Source organism: Uloborus diversus, chromosome 1, assembly GCF_026930045.1.
Source record: "Uloborus diversus isolate 005 chromosome 1, Udiv.v.3.1, whole genome shotgun sequence".
NCBI classification, from domain to species: Eukaryota; Metazoa; Arthropoda; class Arachnida; order Araneae; family Uloboridae; genus Uloborus; species Uloborus diversus.
This window is the reverse complement of record NC_072731.1, coordinates 188,417,485-188,440,926: the sequence shown is the minus strand read 5'-3', so window position 1 is coordinate 188,440,926 and position 23,442 is coordinate 188,417,485. Positions and strand designations below refer to the sequence as shown.

Below are 23,442 nucleotides of genomic sequence, written 5' to 3'. Positions count from 1 at the left end.
ATCTAAGAATTTAGACTTGATTACCTCGAAGGATACAATTGATGAGCCAAATTAAAAAAAAAAATATGAAAATGTGAAGGAAAAAACTTTGGATCACTTGACATGCAATGACCCTTAAGTGATTTAGGGAGGAATTGCAACTGCAAAAATGCATTTATGGATCTTGTACGTTCTTGCAAAAAAAAAAAAAAAAAAAAAAGAAAAAAAGAAGCAAATGTGTAAAAATTTTGTTTTATCTGTACATTTCTAAATATTGTATGTGTGCATCTTAATGTAGAAGAATATAATTTGAGAATGTTAACATTCACCGTAAATTCATCATCATTCACTGTCTTTCGCTGATGCTTATGCTTTGTGAATATTTACTTTCACCAGGTTTCAGTCTTTCACAGTACCCTATACTTTCATTGTATTTCGATGTTTTAAAATTCTTGAAAAATAATTGTTAGACTTTTTGTATACATAATTTTTAGCTAACAATTTTTCTGAAATATTATGTGTTTTTTTTAGGAGTTGCAAAAAAGAGAGCTTTTGAAAGAAATCTTAACTATTATTGGAACAAATCTCAGGTTCCAGAGGCTATTTGTTGAATATAGAGACCAATTAGAACTGGTGGTTTGAATGCACATAGTTTTTTTCCTTTTCTGAAAGAAGAATGTTCCTGTGGCCTCTTTTTACTGCCATCTTTATGAAGACCACAGTGAAATGCTCAAATACTCTAATAGAACTGGCTTAAGAATACCAGTATTAGGTAGTCAGCTTCAATAAGGATTGGTATAGTCTGTTATTTTATTGTTGCATCTGGACTTGATCATCATGAAGCCCAACACCTAAAGCTTGATGTGTGGTAGTTCTTCCATTGAATTTCAAGAAATTATGCATTTTTTTCAATGTCACAACTAAATAAAAATGCAGCATGTCCTTTTGTGGATGCAAGATACAAAAATTATACCAGTTAGAAATCGGCAAAAACACTTAAAAAAGGAAGACAAAAGTTTTTGTTTGTTCTCATGCTGTAACTTTATCCCTTTGGATTTTTTGAAGTAGCAAGTTAATGAAAATGTTTTCATTTTACAGCAGAGTGTAAAATCTCGAAAAATATATTAACAGCATGTTTAGTTTCTGTATTTAGTTTGCAGATTGTATCCCACGATACTTCTTGATAAGCAGGCCCATGCTGTGGGACATAAATTATATATGAATTAATTTATTTAAAATGAACATTTCTGTCCCATGACTGTGTATTATTTATTTTTGTGTAATGGTGAATGTCTATATTTTAAGTTGTCATTTAAAAATTTAATGTTTTCCTAGAGTTTGTGCCATATAATGTTTTGTGTGGATTATAAACTAGACTGCAAATAATTGCATAAATGTGTCATAATGATAACATAATCAATAGTCTTTGACATCCAGTGAGAATATATGTTGAAAGCATGCATTATTTTGTACAAAAATTACTATCATTTGTTTAAAACTGCTTCTTTCATTCTCATCCACAGCTTTAATTTCATGTACATACTTTCTTTTTATGGTGATAATTTCCATTGAAAAAGTGATATTATGTAAATAGACATGAAGTGTAATGGAAGTGCTTTATCATCTGATTTATTTTACTTGTATTTGAGCTTTTGTATATTTTGCTGCATTCAGGGTTCTTCAAAATCATGTTAAATGATTTTTAAATTTCTCTGTATGATTAGTTTTAAATATACTTGTTTTGAGCATTTAAATCTTTTTCTGAAGTACTTGCTTTCTTTTATCTCGTGTAAAAATCTATTTTAACTTAAATATCATGATTTATGATATTGTAAATAGTTTCCTATATCATGGTTTTAAAACACAAATAATCTCTAGTCAAGCATTTTTTTTTTTGTTACACATTTGGCATTGAATCATGTTTTTCATCAATATATAACCAATTATGAACTTCTAATTATAAAAGTGAACATTTTAGTTTTTTCCTTTTTTCAGCTTTCTTCCCAATAATTGACAATGTGTACTACAGTAAATTTTTATGAAGTGTGTTCTTGTCTTGTATATACATAACATTTTGTGCTTTAAAATTTTTTTTATTAAGTATTTTGCTTGTGTTTGAATTACTGAGTATCGCAACTAAGTATTGACGAATTGTTGAGAGGGATTACTTTTAAGTGGTTTTCGCAAAAGTAAGGCTTTTTCTGCACGACCCCCTTCCCTCTAGTAATTTTTAAGGAACTTAGCTTTTTAAATCAATTTCTAAAATGGTTTTATACTGGATGCAGCAACTTCATTTACCTTTAGTATACATGTAATTTATAAATGCAAATGTTCCTATATAACTTTGAAGCTAATACTTTATCATTGATAATTTTCATTGTGGCATTTGATGGTGACATAAGCTTTTTTTACTTTTTCTTTCTACTGCTAGTAAGTACCTGATATTCTAGTTACACTAATATATTGTCTAGGTGTAGTTTTTTTTATTGTAACTTTTTCTTCTTTAACATGAGAAGAATATTCTGGTCTGCTAACTAGTCGATTGTGTTTGGTATTTATATTATTTTATTAAAATATTCTGGTACAACTTAAATGGAATATTATTGAACTTTCATATTGTGTTGCCTTCAATTGATAATTTATTTTTTACTTTGTTGTAGTTTAAGGACTTTGTGTTATGTCATATAGGTTGTAATTTAACTCTGAATGGTTATAAAAAGATTTAGTTTTTCATGAAGACTCGAAGCATAACTTACAATCAATCTTTTAAACACAACTTTCAAAAAATTAACGAAGTCTTTTATTTGCCACTTTTTAAAAACTGAAAGATTTATCTGCAACACTTAGGTGCAGGGTACCAAGTAATATGTTGAAAAACCCCTTTTTAAGAAAAATGCAATCTAAAAGCTTTTTGATGATTTTTTGTAAACTTATAATTTATCTGCTCTGAACTGTTTATAGTAAAAATTTGCTTTTTTCATAAAAGATTTGGATTATTTACTGTAAAAAAATGAGATTTTCTAAAAATGTTTTGTAAAAGTAATTTTACTTGGGTTTTAAATTAAACAAGACATTGTTAATGATATGAACTAATCAAGTTTCATGTTGTATAAATTTATAACATGTGAATTTATGAACACATATAGTTTGATTTTTTGAAATTTTTATAAATGATATTTTTTTGATTCCATAAAAAGTTATCAATGCTTCAATCCAAACTTGTTTATTTTGAACTTTCCAGTCCGAGAAATCTCCTTTACCGTAAACTCTTGATTTTCCGCGGGTGCATTATCTGCAGGGCGGATTATCCATGAGTCAATCAACCTCTTAGGGACATGCAAAAAGCAAATAACAATGACTGTTTTTAGTCAAAACATTGCAAAGTTAAACTCGGGTTTTGTTTTATTTTTTGTGCTTTTTTTGTCGTATATACGCTTATTCTATGTATTGATATTAAGTTCTGTTGTGCAAAAACACAAAACATTTTTATCATACTGTATATATTTTAATTGTTTGTAGAAAGTGTTATGTGTCAAAGCAGCTAAGTTTTTGAGGATTGATAATTTTACCTTATTTGTCCCCCATTTTAGTTTGTTACGGTTTATCCGCAACTTTTATTATCCGTGGCACTTGTGCCACCCAATTCTGTGGATAATCGAGAGTTTACTGTATTGAAAATTCTCAAATTGACTGCATTTGTAATTTAAATCCAACATTTTTTCCATGTTATCTGGATCAAATTTTCCCTAAAACATCTGCATCTCAAATTTTGTCTTCACTTTCATTTTCGGATTTGAGCCCCAATGATCTTGAACCATTGCAGAAGTCTGACATGAAAGATTCCCTCTTATCTGGTTTAGTCATATTTTCTCAGAGGCTTGGAGGGTAGTAGAACTCGGGAGAACTATGTACAAGGAGCAAGAGAATAGGAGAAGTGGGTATCGATGAATATTGGTTGTGTGTTTTTTGGGTTCGTGCTGCTCCAAGTTTAAATTTTTCCCAAGGATAAATTTAAAATCTTAAGGTTTTTGAATTACAGTCCTTGAATGATAATTTTTTTTCTGTAACATTAAGTATAAGCTTAATAACTAGTAAGCCATGTAAGTGCAGTTCGTCATACTGCAGTCAAACAATATTTATAACTATGGGGGGGGGCAGAGGGGCGGTCTGCCCCGGGTGTCACCTGGTTGGAGGGGGGGGGGAACCCAAAATGGAATTTTGAGTTTTTAAAAAATATAAATGCTTTAATTCAGAACAATTTCCTCAATATTCTAAAAAATGCAGTTGGATCACCACAACTATATCAAACATTATCAAAGCTCATCTAAAATGCATTTTAAGACTACAAATTTAAAAGTTTTCTGGGGGAGGAACCTCCAGACCCTCCCCCCTTCACCTCCCACAATTGAGGTATTATTAAACTCAGCTCTAGACTCATTAGTCAATATTTAGATCTAGTAGTGACTTCCTTTTAAACCAAAAATATGAAACCCATTATCTTTCTGTGTTTGAAATAATTAAGTACAGATCAATTTCATGCAATCTTTTATTTTTTTGACCTCTCGACGGCTCTATGCATGTAGGCGTCTAGGGCAAGTTATATAAAAAGTGTCTATAGTTTGTTTTTTTGTCTTTTATGCATTCCCCAACTAAAAAATTTGTTCTAAAAGTTAGTAGCTGATTTTGGATATTGTATGAATTTCATGTTTGTATAGCAGACTGAAATCTTGTTTTTTTTTTTTTTTTTTGTGTTTTTGTAAAAGTGGGGGGAGGGGGGTGAGACCACAAATTATCGCCCCGGGTGTCACCCATGCTAGGTGCGCCACTGGTTCACTGTACAGAAAGAATTCTTTTGAATAGATAAAATCTATTTCTCTTTGCTTAAATAATGCATGTTTGCATTATTAAAGCTAACATTTTATTTTACTGAAATTATTCAAGTTGTATGAATTTAAAAGACTAAGAAGCCATTTATGTAATTTTCTGAATTACTTTTTACTGTAAAGCTGTATTTAAGTCGTTTCTTATAGCTGACCATTTTATTTGTGTTGGAGTGTGTTGACAGGTATTCTTTTTTGGAATATTAATGGAGAAAGACCTGCATGTAAGTATACATGTATAACTTAACTGCATGTTGTATTGATATTGTTCATTTGTTACCAAAGTACGTTAAATTGTGGAGTAGAATGCAACTGTTTTTACAGATGTTCTCTTTTCTACTTCATTAGTCCAAAGAAATAAGCTTTATTCTTTCTGTAGATATTTAGCTTCTTGATAGTCTTGTATCATATGTTACATTTATAGACTTCCAAAACCTCACATTAGTTATTTAGAAAAAAATTTAAATAATAATTATGATGAAAGAGTTACCATTATTAAATTACATGGTATTAATCTGCTGCATACAGTAACCAAAATAAATTGCATGTTCGGTAGGGATGCACCAAGAAGCAAATTGTCTGAATTTTCGATTAATAGGTGAGATAATTGGCCAATTAATGGTAATGATTTTTAATACATGCACACATTTTCCACTTCTCAAAACCTTATTTTTAATTTTCAATTTATATTACTTTAATTTATTATGCCTTTTTTTTTTTTTTTTTTTTTTTTTTTGTGCGATATTTGTATTATGCACTGCATTTGGGTGTACAACTTGTGGCCCACAGGCTAAGTGCGGCACGCCTTGTAGGGACGTGAGTGACTTTTTTTGTAGTGCTAAGCAACATGCTGTAATTTTTTTCTTTTTGGAAAGAGAAAGCAGTTGGTGCGATTTTTTGTAGCTCTTTAAGCATTTTGTATATTTAAATTTGCTTCTTTTACACCATTACTTAAGTTAATTTTTTTTTTTTTTTTTTTTTTACAGTTCTGGCATTTTTTGTATTTGTCTTGTCACTTGTTTGCATACTATTTTTTTTACCATTCCATTCAGGGAACATACTTGTATCTAGTCTCAAAGGGGCATGTTTCAAAATTAGAGATTTACAGAAGGGACTGATTTTTGTGTAACTGTGGGTTATTTTTAAGAGTGTTTTCTTTGTTATGCATGTTTGCTCTATCTTGGGAAGTAATAGGGCGGAGTCAAACAAAATTTGGTCCTTATGTTGACCTTAAAAGGTACAGGTGCTGGTTCAATTTTGGTGCCAATAACTCAAAAGGTGGTGAGCAATTGAACTTTTTTTCTCGATTTTTGTGGCTGCTATAGCTTGAGAACAAAAATTGATCGACAGGACCACCTTAGAGCATTAGTGGGCAACCTCGTCTAACTAGACCGTCCTTAAACAGAGAACCAGCTGTATATGTATAAAAAGGTGATGAAATATACCTGCATGTAATCTCCTTAGAAAAAGTGTCAGCATTTCTTAAAACCTGTTTGATTGATGGATAACAGTCATAACTTTCTAGCTAAAAAGACAGGTATCTGCAGCAAATTTCTCCTAATCGAGTCTTTTTGATTATATAAATAAAATCATACATATGCACACACACGTTCAAACTCTTGTATTATGACATTGAACAGTTTGTTGTATTTATGGCACTAAAATTGAGGTATTGTTATAAACAAGGTTTAGAGATTGCAGATCAATATATATACTAGAATAAAATACTTTTTCTAAGTGATGTACCTTTATAAAACCAAGTTTCTGCTGTTAAAAACTTAATAGAATATGTTCTTTACTTAATTTATTTACTTTGTTATAAATTTTTTTCCGTTAAAATAATTTTTTAAAAGTTTCTTGTTTAATTTTAAAAGCCTTTCTCTGGTTTTTAAAATTGCAATAGAATCCATCTTAGCAATCAAGGAGCTATTTTATCTTATGTGTCAGGTTATCCCACTTAAAAATTTAGAAGTCATTATAAGAGTAGAAATAGGATTATGTATGTGTAGAAATGAAAGGCAAAAACATTTTCATGAAATATTTCAAACATATTTTTATGATTCATATTGTGCTTATTGTTGAAGAAACCTTAGAAATGTCATCATGTAAGCTTCAATGGTGTTATGCTAGTTAACAGAACGACTTTTAACACACACATTACTTTAAACAGCACATTTTACTTTTGTAAATAAAAAAAAAAACTTCATTTTTACCTAATTTTAAAAGATGTGAGAAATAGTAAAATGAATTTGCTATGTATATACAGTGAAACTTCGATAACTTGAACTTCAATTAGGCGAAGTGAGTTTCTGTTCCCCTCTAACTGAATGGGGAATAAATGTTATTTATTTTCGATTAGCCGAATTTAGTTGTGTCAAAATATTCAATAAGCCGTAATTTTATTTCATGACTGTCCTTAGATTTTCCTTGTTAAAGTAACTCCATAAGTTGAAGTCGTTTTTCCCTCCAATAGTATGAACAAAAATAAAGACTAAATTTACAAATTGAGCAGAGTTTGGTTACAAAAGAAAATTAACATTCAACATTTAATTAAGCACATATTTTATGAATTTTGTTGCAGTTGATGACGGAATTTAAGTCAGAGAGTACTCAACTGGTGAAGATATTTTTTCATATGTAAGTGAAAAAGAGAACTTTTCTGGTGCAGAAGAGAAGTAAGAACTTGAGAATGTAAATAAATTTACGCTTTATTCAAAATATTAGAAGAGCAGCAGATGTATTGCGCATTTTCATGGAATCCTGGCCAAATGTTCCCGACTCCTCGTTTGCAGATTTTTAAAATAATTTTTTATTTTTTTCTGTTGAATAAGTAAAAACTTATGTTTCCGCATAAAATTTTAATTTGTTTTCCAACCTATACGAACTCTTGAATTTATGTAGTAATTATATTACATGCTAATTATGTCAAGTAAATATACAGGGTGTTTCTGAACTCTTGGGCAAAACTTGAAAGGATGATAGAGGAAACGATAAGAAACAAAAATCATATAAAAACAGTGGTCGCAATTGCATATCTGATGCACTTAATGCACACAAAGCCAGAAGTTGATGGATGCAAAGCAGGTAAATTTATATTAGACAACGAAGATTTCGTACAGCATTTTAGTTTTTACGAAAGGTTTAAAGCGGTAGTTGAAACTTGCTGCCTGCAGCAGTATTACAGATGTTGCAGTAACAAAGAACTCTCGGTCACAATAACGAGCCATTTAGACAAACTTTCATCAATCATTGCACCTTTGTTGCAACGCATGTATCATAGCTGCAGACCGCAAACTTCAACAACCACTTTGAACCTTTCCTCAAAACTAAAATGTTGAGTGAAATCGTCTTTGTGTAATAAACTTGTCACCTGTTTTGCATCCATCAACTTCTGGCTTTGTGTGCATGTACCGCGTCAGATATGCAACTGAGACCACTGTTTCTACATGGTTTCTGCTTCTTATCGTCCTTTCTATCACCCCTTAAAGTTTTGCCCAAAAGTTCAGAAACACCCTGTATAATCTCCTTCCTACATTATTCTGTCAATTTTTGCTTTTATTACAAATTTAATGAGTTTTAGTGGTAGTATTTTTTTTTTATTCTATACTTTTCATTTCGTTTTTGATGAGCCGAATTTTCGATAACTCGAATTACTGTCGCTTTCCCTGCAGCTTCAACTTATCGAAGTTTCACTGTGTATTACGAAATTTTTAACTTCATTCCTTTTATTTTTAGTATTGTCCTTATGAATTTATCTTTAAAAAATAAAAAAAAAAAATATGTAATTTTAACAAATCCAACAAATTACAATTGTAACGTTATTGAAAAAAAAAATTATGTATGATGAAAATTTTATTTTTTTAGGAAAAAATTACAAATATTTATTGTAAAATAAATGTTGAGCACCACTCTCATTTTGTAGTGGTGCTTTTACCCGAACAATTTCAGAATTATTGCACTGTATGCTAATAATGAAATTTAAATTAAAGATAAATAAATGTTAGTGATACTTTATAATAAAAATATTTTTATAATTTTGATGTACATATGATATTGATTTCAATATTTTTAGCTGTTTAGAAAATATACAGTAGTTGAAAAATGAGATTGTATGTTAAAACATTTTTGTTGTATGATTTTTATACAAATTTCATTTTCTCAGTTTGTTCCAGCTGTATATATTTTAGCATGAGAGAATGATCTAAATTGTTGTTTTCAGCTATAAAAGTACTTGTAGTTTATGTTCTAATATGTGTTCTGTATATATAAATATTCATAAGCACCATTTTGATCATGTCAGCAATACAGTACTCATTCAAGAATGCCTTAAAAAAATTCCTGTTGTATCAGTGCATTATTTAATTTTTATGAAATTTGGAGGTTAGTTCTCTAAAATAAAAGGAGCATCATTTCTGTTACATTTGAAGTATGCATTAATAATATACTGTTTTCCAGACTAGTAGACCGTGGTCCGTCTGAGATGTTTTTGGTTTAACCAGTAGCGCATACGAGTACTTTTTAAAGAGGGGGCTCAGAGGCAAAAGTCGGTCATTCTTGTATCGTACCACTCCAATGTGTTGCTGAACATATTCTTTTGATTTAATAGATTTTCAAGACCAAACACATTATCAAAGAAATTATTTTAAAAATAAATTAGCATTCATTAACCAAATAAATTATTATTAACAAGTATTTAATTAAATAACTGAAAAACACAGCAATTTATGTATTTTCTTTTTTCATAATTCAAAAATAAAAAAACTACTAATCATTTGCGGTGTACGGGGGATCTTTTTCCCACTTCCAGAATATTTTGTTTTTCATCTTCACACGTTTTTCAAAAAAGATAATATGACCATGGGTGTCCATATGCAAAATTTTAAGGGGAGGGGGGTCTCAGATATTTTCTTCATGGTTTAACAGGATATTTTCCCCATGGAAACATATTTCAGATTAGAGATATTAAAATTTGATAATTTTAATAACTTATTCATTAATGGCAGGAAAATAAATGTTTTTACATTTTTGGGAAGAAAAAAAAGCACTAAAAACCAGGATGCTCTCGTTTCTAGGGGGGGGGGTGAGCCCTTGACCCCCCCCCATATGGGCGACTTGTTTTCTTTTATAATTTTGATCACTCATTTGTACAACATAATTTAAAAATAATATTTTACAGCAAAAAATTAAAATGGAATTATCCTGCATTGATAGAATATCCTGGATACATAATTTTGTAGATTCATGAAAAACAAATAATGAAAGAACTTTCGTCTTTGTTGTCACTTGAAATTGCCATTTCACATGATGAGATGTCAGGATCATAGACAATCTAGAAAAAAAGACATCAAGGGTGATAGGCGGGAAGGATTTGGACCCCCTGGACACCTCTTTTGTATGTGCCACTAAGTTCAGCCAAAAACATTCCAGACAAGCCATGGCCTCCAAACCCAGAAAGTTGTAATAGTATTGACCCAGTGATACCTGCTTTCTTATAAACCACTTCAAGTGTATGAAAGCATATTAAGGAAATTATGTTCAACTCAATTTAAATAACAGTAGATTTTCTTAAGGTGTTTACTACTATTATTGTAATTTGCATCATTAATTAATTTTTGTGAAGTACACTAATTTCTCCTTTATAGGAAAACCTTGTTAATCTGTGTTTCAGTAACGTAAGTCTAGATAATTTAGTCTAACTTCTGAGGAAATTTTAAAACATTGAATGGTTGTGAGAAAAAGTTTGTTTCTCAGTGATTGATAAAATACTGTATCATGAACTAAAACCTGGCAGAAATATTTTTTTTATTAATATTGTTTTTCATTGAAAAATTCTTTCTTTAAGAAAAGGAACATTAATAACAAATTATTTCAATGAACACCACTGAAAATGAATTTTTTTAGAGAAGCACAGTTTTTTAAATTTTTCTTATAGGATGGATTTTTGATAATACAGATGGATAAGAAATTTTATTACTAATGTTTTGATTTTAATAGTTTTTAAAATATAACACCAAATACTAAATCTTATGTTTTTTCCATACGTAAGCCCCCAATTTTAATATATTAATATTCACCAAAATAAGGTATCTAGAAGCTAAAATTGATGAATAATGATGAATTAATGGAACTGAAAATCGTACTGATTCTAAGTAATATATTTAATGGTCATATGCAATTAATGCTCATTACGATGAGCTATTTTTGCAATTAATTTCTATCTAACCTCCAAATAACTTTGGAGTATGTACAGCAGATCGTCTGTGTGATAGTCGACTAATATTGTCTACCTAATACTGATCTCCAAAACTAGTTTAACTCAACTAAAGGGCATTTTTAAAAAAAGTTGCTTGCTTTTGATTTAATTTATATTGGTGATTCTTATAGTAAGCATGTCCCACTTACCTCATGGTGTTCAAAAGGGCAGCCTCATTGTACATAAGATGTTTAATTTATGCGTACCAGAGCGAGTCATTGTCATGAGCATTGTTTGTATCGTCAATTTTTGTTCAATTTTAAATAGTGTTTGTTGATGTGTCTGTATTTTGTTGCATTATTTGTTGATTGATGATATAGTTTAATGTCTGAAAAAACATGAAATTGATTGCCATTTAGTTTGTTCAAGTATGAGTTTTGTTATCTTGTTTTGTGTTTTCTATTAATTTTGTGTTTCTCATATTTGTGATAAAATCATACTGTTTTAATTTTCATGCAGGTTATGTTTATGGCTTAATTTATGCATTTGTAAATTTTCACAACCTTCCATTGTGAGAAGAAAGGGCCAAATCATTGTAAATGATAACATTATTTGTCATTTTATAAATTTTACAAAAAATTATGTGAAATAGCATTATTCATTATAATTTAATACAGTTATACCTCTGTGAGGCATCAATGTATTAATAAATCTTTCCTTCAGTGCATTCAGTTTCTGTGTATGAATTTTTAGGCTCGTGACACCTTTGAGTTCAATGAATCAGAATTCTTTTCCACAAATATACAGTGGCTCCCAAAACTGTTCGTACACTAACGATTTTCAATGAAACACACCCCTATCCATTGGTTAAAATTAATATTTTGGAATAAGTATTTAAGTATAAGATCTATGACATATTTTCATCATAACTACATGCAAATTTTTAATAACATAATAAAATTAGATTTTTAAGAAATCAATAATCAAAAAGTGCCAGACTCTTATCTCACAAAAGTCTTCGTACACTTTGAAAAAATGTATAAAATTTAGTAAATAATCTAACTTTTTACTAAGTTATTATTTAGTAGAATATCATGCAGTATCAACAACAGCTTTTAAACGTCTGGGAATAGATTTCTTTGTTTTTTCTTTTTTTGTGCAATTTCTGAGTAAGCGTTAAACCACATTTCAAGTCTTACTGTTTCTAGTTTGCTTTTCATTTCAATGCTGTATTTTCGTAATCTAGCCTACAGATCTCTAAATATGTTACATTAAGTTCAAACCTGGCAATTGAGATATTTAAGCTTAAGGACAGTTTTTTAGGCACCAGACGCAAACGTTGAAAACCATGTGCTTCTTATCACTATCTTGATGGAAAATAAAGTTGTTTTGGATAACCAAATTTTTGGCTAATAGTTTAAAAATATTTTTAAAAATATTTAAATGAACAACATGATTCATTAATTCATCAATAAATTCCAAACTACCACGTCCTGATGCTGATATTTACCCTCACAAAAGGACACCTTCACTGTCCTGATTTACAACATTGGAACCAAAAATGTTGAATTTTTTTTTCTCTGTAACTAAAACGTTATTTCAAAACGTTTCGAGCTTATTTACTATTAAGCTTGCGACGGAAAACGGAAGCTTTCTGTTTTTCGCACGAACAAAACATTTTTTGTGGGAAGAGTTCCCATTTAATCCAGCTCATCAAACAATTTATGGTGAAATTAAAAAATAAAAATTTTCATTAAATTCTGCAGAAACTTAAAGCACTCAGATGTGGATTTTTCATAATTTTTTTTAAACTGTAAATCTCTGATCACGTTTTGTTTACTTTGCCGGTTGACCCTTTCTTACCTTGTTTTCGATCCTATTCTTTTCTTAGAAGCATTTTCTGACGTACTTCACTATAGAATGGTATAAATGAACTAATTTAGGGACATTTCAAACCAATTTACTTTTTGCCACTATGATTTAAAAAAATCATTTCAAATGGTGTTCGTTGTTTTTTACGAATACCAGCCATTCTAAAATAATAAGCAGAATATTAGGGAACAAACAAACAAAAATTGAAGCCAAATGACTTTAAGTCTCAACACAATGCAGCAAAAATAAAAAACGACATAGGATAATTTTAATCGCGATTTTTTTCGAAAATATGTCTGTGTACGATGACTTTTGTGGCGTGTTATTTCTCTGTCTCTTCATTTTTTGATCAATTTCAAAAAGAAAATTAGTAAATATTTAAAAAAAAAAACTACTGGGTTTTATTTAGAATGACATAGGAATAATGTGAAAAAATATTGGACTTCCTATTCGAATTCAGTTTCACGTTATTTTGCTTTTACTACAAAATTTCTAAGTGTACGAACACTTTGGGAGCCATTGTAAATGAAGAAAAAGAAAAACGTGCAATTGTGTGTGTTATAAATTCAAATTACCAGGTGCCCAAGAGCTGTATTTTTCCTGAAGCTGGATTTCTAAATGTCTTCCAACTCCAGGGCTCCTCTATTTTTTAAAAATCTTTTAATTTTGTAAACATACCTGGAAATTTTCCGAAATTGAAGCTGACAATTTTAAGCTGCCTTTTGTGATGTTAAAGGAACGATTGTGGTGCTCTCTCCTGAAATATTACGACGCTGAACTCTGAAAATCGCAATGGTTGGCTATCTACTTTGCTGACATTAGAGGAGACAAAGCTCTGGTATCAGCTGTGAAAAACTTTTAAAAAAACTAGTCTACTTTAACAAGACGGAGTTTTAGACAAACATAGGGCGACATTCAAGATCCGATGGCTCACTTCGGGGAATTTTGGTTTAGTTTGGTAATGAGAGGGGAAAGAGTATGCGGGAGATTTGGGTTCCATCGTTTTCAAAATTAAAGTCAATTTTAGGCTATCTTTAGGAAGGAAAGGTTTGGGGATTGAGCAGAAATTAAATGTCGAAAAGCAAAGCTTTAAGTTATTAGAGTTATTTTCTCGCTTTCTGCATCGAACAATCGTTTCCACCACGTCATCGTTGTCAATACCACAGAAAAAGATTCAAGTAACCTTAAATGAATTGTTAGATTGATTTTCGTGCTTTCGCAGACCGCAGAAAATTTGCACATATCTCCAAAAAATTTGATCTTATAGCTTTTTCCATTTGCAAATAAGATCAATATATAATATACCAATTCGTTTGATTCATTAACATTAGATTTTAGTGTAATGTAGTTAGCAAATCATTTGTATACTTTGGATTTTATTTGCTTTTCTTTCATTCTACCCGGGAAATTTGCATGAAGCCTAGTTTAAGTGGCTATTAATTCGATCTTATAATATTTGCAATGATCTTAGATGCAACAATTCAAAAGACAATGGAGGCAGTGAGAAGCAAAGGGATGTAATAAGTGTCAAAATTAAAAATTTGGAGATAACCAGTACACATGGTAGGGTAGGTGAACCTCTCCTCTGTCTTGGGGCAAGAAATGGTACTAGTAGCCCTGGTAGTTGCTGCTATACAGCATGATTTAGAAGAAAAAAAATTCAATGAAAGCCTATCTAGGAGCTAATCCAGGGGCGTAGCTAGACCCGACTTTCGGGGGGGGGGGGGTTTCTTCTTTTACATATATATATATATATATATATACATTTTTTTAGTATTAAAGAAATGAGAGGGAGGTGTATCTTACATACTTTGGAAAGGGGTGACCCTATTCCGATACTTGTGTCAAACAAAACAAAAGCAAGGAATTTTTTATTTTTTTAATGTTGTGGAAAATTCAACTTTTTTTTCTTTTTCTTTTAATTTAAAGTGAAATTTTCTAGCATTCTCTTGTCAAAACCAGTCTTTCCAAATCAAGGGGAAATCAAATATCTGATGAGCGTGTTCCGTTCATTTCAGTGTGACTGCTTAATATAGAAATAATCTAGATTCATCTCGTTTTTAAACATTTTATTCATGTAATGCTATGCAGTTTTTCTTTTGAATTAAAATAAAATTACCTTCAGAAGGGTCCGATGGGACTGATGTTGCTTTGCAGACTGTACTTCGTTTTCTTCAGACGACGTTAACTTTCTCTTTTTATAGCATTCCTTTTCGTCATTTTAATTTTTTTTTTTTTTTTTTGTTGAAAAAAGCTTGTTATCGGTCTTGCTCGCTTCATTATGCAACAACTTTCACTTAGAATGTACTATTTTAAACAGATTGTACGTTTCCAAAAGAATATGCAGTAAATACTGGATGAAAAATCAATGTGATTGCAATGGATACTCTAGTTAGCAAAGGTCGTTTTGACTATGTCCTATGACACACACGAGATCAGACCAACAAAAACCTCTATCGTCTCGAATTCCGGTTATGCTATCATTTTCGGATTCAAAGCCCAATGATCTTTAAAGCAGCAAACAAAAACATTTTCTTCAACTCGGAAACAGAGGAATTGTCTTCAAGAGCTGAGGAGGCAGTGGAAAAAAGGGAGAAATGCGTTCTACGAATAGGCTTTCCAGGAAGATTAACCAAAGGACAGTCGTTTCGCGCACTTTCTTGGAAGAAGAGTAAAGGGGTGAAATTCACAGGTTTGAAATGTTAAGATGAACATTACAATTTCATGTTTAAAGATCATTAAAGTTAAAAACCATTTCGCTCTGTTATCCGGATTAGTACTGTTCTTTGGTAGCTCTCTTTCTTAAAATTGTGATTCCCTAGAAAACCGAAATGATAGGAGTGAAAAGAAAGTAAAAGTTGTTTTCAAGTGATGAAAAAAGGAAAATTGTAGAATACTGACCAAGTTAGATTTGCTGCAATTGCTAACCTCAAGAGCATAAAGAATGAATCCAAAAAAAAAAAAAAAAAATCAGGGACCAAAAAGCAATAAAAGACTTCTTCTTGAAAAGGATATGCTTAAAGTTTCTTTTACTGTCAAAATGATTCCTTAAACTCTCAATAAAGCACTAAATAATGTAATAATAGAATAAATACCTAACAAAACTAATAAAGAGGAATTTTAATCAAGAGCCCACGTTGTCTTTAGTATCGATTTCAAATTTTCACCATCATATTTCAAATTTCTATAAAAAGTCTCTTAAAGCCCCCGTATTTCAAAACGTCTTTATCTCGATTTTTTTCTTTAATGTGAAATTCGAAATATACAGATTCGACTGTATGCAATATTCCCACTGCGCGGCTCATAAAATTAAACATATTTAACAATTTGCAGAATCAATGACAAACAAAGACTGCATATACGTGGATTTAATAAATTAATCTCATTTCTAAAGCGAAGTGTCAACTTTCACTCAATTATCAAAAAATTGTCGCAGCAGAGGAAGGCGTCTTTATGCTTGAGGATCACACATGGAGCAGATTTTCAATGGCATTGGGGGGGGGGGGGAAATGAATTTTTGACCTTTGTTACTCAGGAAAAAGTCGTATTGATTTTTTTTCTTTTTTTTTTCTTTCTCTTCCCTCTTTTTCTCTCTTTTTTTTTGAGACTAACGTTTCGGGGGGGTTTTGTCCCCAAAACCAGCCCTTAGCTACGCCCCTGAGCTAATCTTTAAACGCGTTTTACTCAAAACTTGAAAATGTCCAAATACATCCCTTTGCTTCTCACTACCTCAATTCGAGTATTAATGCTTTCATACTGGTATACAATGCAGTTTTTCAGATCAGTTTTTTACAAGAGCAGTACGTAGTTATATTTATAGATTGGTTTTTACATTTAAAAGTAAATGATCTTAAGGGGAAAAAATGTTAATTAATACAAAAAATTTGTTCTCTAGAAAATTTGGCTTTTCATTTTAAGTATTTATGCATCTTGACAACTTATATAATTTCTGTCTAGTTAAAGAAAAATGAGTAAAATATTCGAGTGTAAAGAAAAAAAAAATTGAATGTGTTATTCAATAAAAGTTAAATGCTGTTATATTAATTTTGGAGAACTTTCCCCAATTATGGGCCGTCCATTAATCACGTGAGGCTCGAAAGGGGGGGGGGGGGGAGGGGTCCTGAAAATATTACGAAACATCATATAGGGGGAGGGAGGGTTGTAGTAATATATCAAAACGCGCAACACTCAACCGAAAAGCGGCTTGTAGTGGCTTGTAGTGTGCGACTTTGATTTGCCGCCGCGTCGTTGCCTAACGAGCGAAGTGAAGTTCTCGATCGTGAGTCGCGACCATTGAGGTCGCGACACAACTGAAGATGCTTATCCAGTTGTTGGCATGGAAGAAAGTCTTGGTAATCTGTGGTCCGAGGATACTCTACTTTAATATTTTTTTTCGCATACCTTTCATTATTATAGTCTTTGTTGTTATTATTGTAGTCTTTCATTATTAGATGTTACTTATACCATGTATTTTATAAATATTTAAAAAGAATAATAAGATTTTTCGTAGGTACTAAAAATACACGTGGTATAGTGGGGGGGGGGGGTAGTCTTCAACCTCATCATGTATCACCAAGGGGCAGGGGGTTAAAAAATGCCAAAAAAAAAAAAAAAATCACATGATTAATGGACGGCCCCTTAGGAATATGCAGCCATTGAAATCTCTTTTTATATGCAGCGAAAAACTACTATCCTCTAGCTCTAGTTACTTTAACTCATCGTGTTTCAAAGTGGCCAGACAATTTTAACCAGTTATGTAGTTTATATGAACGCTATGTTCAATAAACTTGCACCACTTGTACCAATATTCTTCAAAAGCTATTGATTTACATTTTTAATTTCATTAACTACCATCTACCGCTAAATGTTAATTTTGCAGATCAATCTTACGAAATGACTCCTTTCCTAAAAGCAGAAACTTTTACAATATAAAATTTACATTTCCACATAATTTGAGCACATATTTCGGTTCCGCTCACAATGTACCGTAATTTCAATTTAGATTAAGTCTCAAATTCTTTCGGTTACAATTTAGTGACTGTCAGTGTTAATAGAATTTCAATTTTCCTAGGTATTTGGATAATTTTATGCAACACTGATGACTCTGAAAGTTGTTAGACTTAATGCATTTCATTCGTTGCAGTTATTACTATTCGTCTCAAAACCGAGTTTTATTTTGGAAATATATCGTTAGGGGCCGTTCATTAATTACGTAAGGATGATTTTGGCAATTTTTGACCCCCCTCCCCCTATGTAAGGGTACGTATGATTTTTCACCCCCGCCCCCCCCATTCTTACGTAAGATTCCATTTTGTTTTTAAAAACAAAAAAAGTAACGAATCTTACATCACTAGAATCGTTATTAAATTCACTATTGGTAAAGAAATATTTACTAAAAAGTTGAAATTTAGACTGAATGTTTTTCGATTTCATTTGTATATCATGCGATATTAAAATAAAACATACCATACATAGCGCGATTATCGTAGTCAGCTCAATCCCCGGGCTTGAATCCTATCGAGCACGTTTGGGATGCTTTACAGAGGCGTCTAGCCAGGGTTGGCAAAAACCCGGCTTTTTTTAAAAAAAGCCCATGAACCCAGGGTTTTTTTGGGGTTTTTAAATAAAACCCAGAAAAATCCCAACTAAAGCTAGGTTTTTAAAAAGAAATGTGTTTTTTTTTTGTCTTTTTTTAGTGAAAATTTGGGGGGTAGTAGCATATTGTAGCGTAACTATATGGACAAAGCACAAAAAATTGTCTTGGGGTAAAAAAAGCTGGAAAATTCAGCGTTTTCTGAAGAAAAGTAAAAAAGACGACGAAACCCAAGAATGGTGAAGTTTCTGATTTTTTTAGTTTCCATGATTATCAACAGTTGAGGCAAAGTTACTTCTCGAGTGATAAAATCTATTGTTCGTTTGTAATTACTACATTTTTTTTTTCATTTTACTTTATTTGTATTTCATTTTGTTATGCAAAACTATTGTAGAACCTCAAGTAGTTTAAATCCCTTTTTACTGAATTCCAGCTTAATCAAGACATTTCTTTGAATTTTATGTTGCCTGTTTTTCTATTTCTGTGTACAGAGTAAGAAATATTACATTTTTAGTTAAATAATGAAAATACTGTACATCCTATTCTGTGTTCTGTCCGACCGTTTCTGAAACCTGTTAATTTCTAAAAAATATACCTTGTTTATTCAAGATTTGTGACTTGTTGGTTTGCAGAAAATAATTCACATGAAAGCCTTTTAGCTAGAGTAGTTTCCTCCGTACAGTTTACAAATATTGAGAAAATCAGACGTGACAGGACTTAGTCAAGATAATTTGAGTTATTTATTGACCAGCTAAAGAAAAAAGTTAAATATATTTATTTAAAATCTTTGAAGTATTCTTTTAATGCTGTTAAGAGTTAAGAATACTATTAAAGTGCAAAATTCATTTTTTATGTCCATTGTCTGTGGTGAAGAACAAATAAAAAAGTTTAAATTGTGAAAGTGTTTAAATTAATTAATTTTTTAAAAAACTTCTCGGAAAATTTAATAAAACCCAAAAGTGGGCTAAATAATGGGGTTTTTTAAATGGGTTTTTTCAAAAAAATCCATAGGGTCGAACCCAATTGGGTCCAATCCGGCCAACCCTGCGTCTAGCTGCTCTCAACTCGCCCCCTCAGACCCTTGCCGCGCTTGATACTGCTTTGCAAAAGCAATGGCTCTCGCTTCCTTTGGAACTTATAGACCGCATAATTGACAGCATCACACATCGCTGTATGGGCTGTATTGCTTCTAGAGGGGAACATTTTCCATATTTAAGGTACTTTTTCTGTAGCAAAATGACACCTTCGATTCATTCATTTTAGGGATGAGTTAATTTCTATACTGCCTTAATTGTCTGATAATTTCTTTTTACGTTACTTTATATCTTACTATGTGTTGCATATTGTGGCTAAGTTTCATAAAATTCTACATGTAACTTTTTGAGCAATTGTCATTTTTGTGATTTTTCCTTAATTTATGATAACCGATGTAGTTTCGAAAATGGTAGTGTTTAAATAATGTTTATGCTATCTTTTCTATTTTAAATGTATTGAAATAGATTTTGTTGCATTGAACAAACAAAAGTTAGTTTATATCTCTTTAAGGGGAACGTATTATTATTATTTTTTGTTGCCTGTTTTGAGGATCACCTCCTGTTTGAAACGATAACCTTTTTCTTTGTATTTTTTGCATAAATTTGATATTTGACACCTCTAGAGACCCCTTCGCACCTACCTAAGGCTCCTATATAAGGGGAGCTGACTTATCCGACATTTTGATTCCAAAACTGTCGGGCGAAAAAAATAGTATTTGTACAAAAGCCTCATTGCAGAAAACTGGTGCCCAAACTTTAGATGTGTTGGCTGATTGGTGTTTTATTATTTTATTCTGAAGATGAAGACGATTTAATTAATACAAATTAAAAACAAATAAGGTGTGGGAATGACGTTTATTGCAGTAATCATTTCCCGATGCATTTTTGTTGAGTTTTGGAACTAAGTCATCTTTCTAGATTCATCTTAAGTGACATTTTACTCAACTTATCATCAATTATTTTACGACATAGCAACCAGCGACTATTATATGGTATTTATAAATACTAAAAACGAGGTTGGATCCAATTCTGTCTTGGAACCAAAATGTCGAATAAGTCAGCCTGTCGTTTTCAAGGGGCTCTACACCAACTAATTGCTTGGTTTATTGGTTTTCAATGCTCAGATAAACTAAGTAAGTGAGTCTCCTAGGAACTTTATATAAAAAAAAAAAAAAACTGATTATTAGTTACAATTTTGACTCGTTAGCGACATTAAACACTGGTAATTAAACAGCAATATATGTTGCAATTTAGGCAAAAACAAAACGTAGCAACTTGACAATAATACAATAAAAACATAATATGAAAACAAGAAAGTCATTTTATAGCAGACAATTTAATGAAGTATAGTAAATTGATAAGAAAAATTAGTAAATTGAAACCACATAAACTCAGGCCCGAATCTGAATACTTGCAGATCCCGCAGTGCGCGGGGTTGGGCACGTCCTTAAGGGGCCCAAACTAGCATTAAGACTTATAACATTGATGCACTGCTAGCCACTGTGTAGGGGACCAAAACTTATAAATCCAGGCCTGCATAAACTATTTTAAAAAATGAAATATAAAAAAATATTATTCAATACCTTGAAACATGAAAGCTTTCTTTGAGAATTTTTTTTTTGCATACAGGGTGCTTTGGTAGTTTTGTTTCAGTTTCTGATTACAGCTTTTAGGGTCGCCAAGATGCCATTCCATCGCGTTTTAAGTTGACTTTCTGGTTCTACACTTCGGAGAAACGTTTGAACTACGAGTTGGGACACGGAATGCAATCTAGTAAATTTCAGCGCATGTCCATTCATTGTTCGTTTGTAGTTCCATGAAAGTCTAATAACTTCATAAAAATCTGACTCAGTATAATCTAAAAATTTGTATCACATCCTAATCAATCAATGGAAAAAAGGTAGTAATTTTGGTCGTTGTATTAGAGATTTATTAGCAATTCTTGATTATTAACAACAAAAAGTAGGTTATCAATGCTGGTGAAAATGCTAAATTATGAATTATAAATCGTCCTTTTTTTTTCGTTGCTTGAAATTTAGAAAAAAAAAATCTTAAGTTTTGCAAATAAATTAACCAAAATGTAAAGCTTTATGCTATTGTTTTTATGTACATCTACTTTGTAACTTTTAATTGAGTTGTCATTTTGCCTTATTAATTTTGATGTAAGCGGTATGCAGAACCTTAACAGTTATTAAGAATTACACACGGGGCAATTTGGTTGCCGAAGATGGTTAATTTCGAAAAGAATCAGGTGCGGATCCGGAGAAGGGGGTGGGATCATGGAGATCATGACCCCCTTTAGGTGACCAAAGATAAATTAAAGTTGACATATTTCGAAAAATTCGACCAAGGTCACCTTTTTATACCCAAAAATTACATTTCTAACCCCGCTTCTAGAAGTGACCCCTTGCGAAAACAGAACATGGATCCACATTTGATGAGAATACATTTATTTCATTTGTCATGATTCCCTCCCACATTTTGATCGGCACAAACGAATTCATATTTTTTTGTTCGTTTTCCTGAAAAAAAGAGGATTTAATATTTATAGATAAAATATTTCAAAACATAACGAACCAAAAATATGACATTATTCTCAAATGTTGTAAAGAGAAAGCTGAAATTTTCACATCAACAAAAATGTTATATTTATGGCTCCAGCTATTGGCAATTCCTTGAGACTAGACTATTCAAGAAATAGCTCAAATATATAAGGAAGAAACAAACATGTTATTTACACACACATCAAGAAATATCCACCTTATATATGTTTCACAGTGATTCTTATGTTCGTTCTTTTAAAATAGGGTTTGCAATAAATATTTGCTCTCTTAAATTGTATGATTCGAGTTTACAGTTGCTTTTTTTCACGTTATGTATCATCCAGTTTTTATTTGACAACTTTTGATAGGAATGGTAGCATTGTTTCGGTTTAAAAAACATAAGTAAAAAGTTATTATTTTTTTGTGTTGAATTTTTTTGTTACAAACTATAACTACATGTTTTTTAATTTAATAAAAATAAATTAGGATAATAAAAACTCCTTTTGCGTTTTGTATGTTTATATCACTCGAAAATTTCTGGTATTTTATTTATTATTCACCTACATTTTAAAGAAAACCAAATTTAGTAAATGTTTATCTATGAAGGGGAAAGTCGGGGAATGCCGCTCACTTAAGGGAAAACACGAATAACTTGTCAAATTATACACATCTAATTAATATTTTGTTTCGAAGTTAGTGTAAAAGCCTTAAGAACTGTTTACAATCAACTAATTTGCATAAAAACTTGAGGATTAAAAAAAAATCGTTCATTTATTTAATTACGAAATTGATTGAGCAGTACATGGCCGACGTTGTAGGATAATTATACTCAAAGTTTGAATATAACATTGAAGCAAAAATGGCCACTAAGGAGGGGGTCATGGCGCAGACTGTGCCATAAAATTTTTTAGAGGTGGGGGTTGTTTTAAGGATTTTCTCTTTTTTTGAGGGGAGGGGGCTTTGATTTAGGGGGGGGGGGGTCTTCACGATATTTTAGAGTGGGTGGGGGTGCGTCCTTGCACTTCAGGGGGACATCCCTGATTTAAGCACGACAAAAGTTGCATATGTAGCTGTGTGGTCTGTTCTCACCCCTATGTCCGTGTTTGAACAGTACATGAGGCTTTACGCTACCATTTTCCTCATATTGTAACCGCATATTGAGTTCACCGAAATTAGGTGTCCTTTATCCCGAGTTCTCCGAAAAATAACAGCTTTCCGTCTTCATGTCCTATACGATGGGAAACAAATCATCTGGATTATCATTATTAACATCAAACAGCTGAGACTCACCAGTGTGAGCTGGTTTCAATCACCGAAAAGCTAGTGTCATTTACTCATCAGCTTACAT

The 23,442-nt window shown here is 31.4% G+C and overlaps 1 protein-coding gene across 1 annotated transcript in view; it reads left to right on the top strand.

The window, feature by feature from the left end:
- Positions 1–621, top strand: part of LOC129217772 (protein HIRA-like) — a 93,696-nt gene extending 93,075 nt beyond the window's left edge. The window contains exon 27 of the mRNA XM_054852118.1: positions 511–621. Coding sequence (XP_054708093.1) covers positions 511–621 — 111 coding nt within the window. The remainder of the gene's footprint in view (positions 1–510) is intronic.
- The last annotated feature ends 22,821 nt before the right edge of the window (positions 622–23,442 follow it).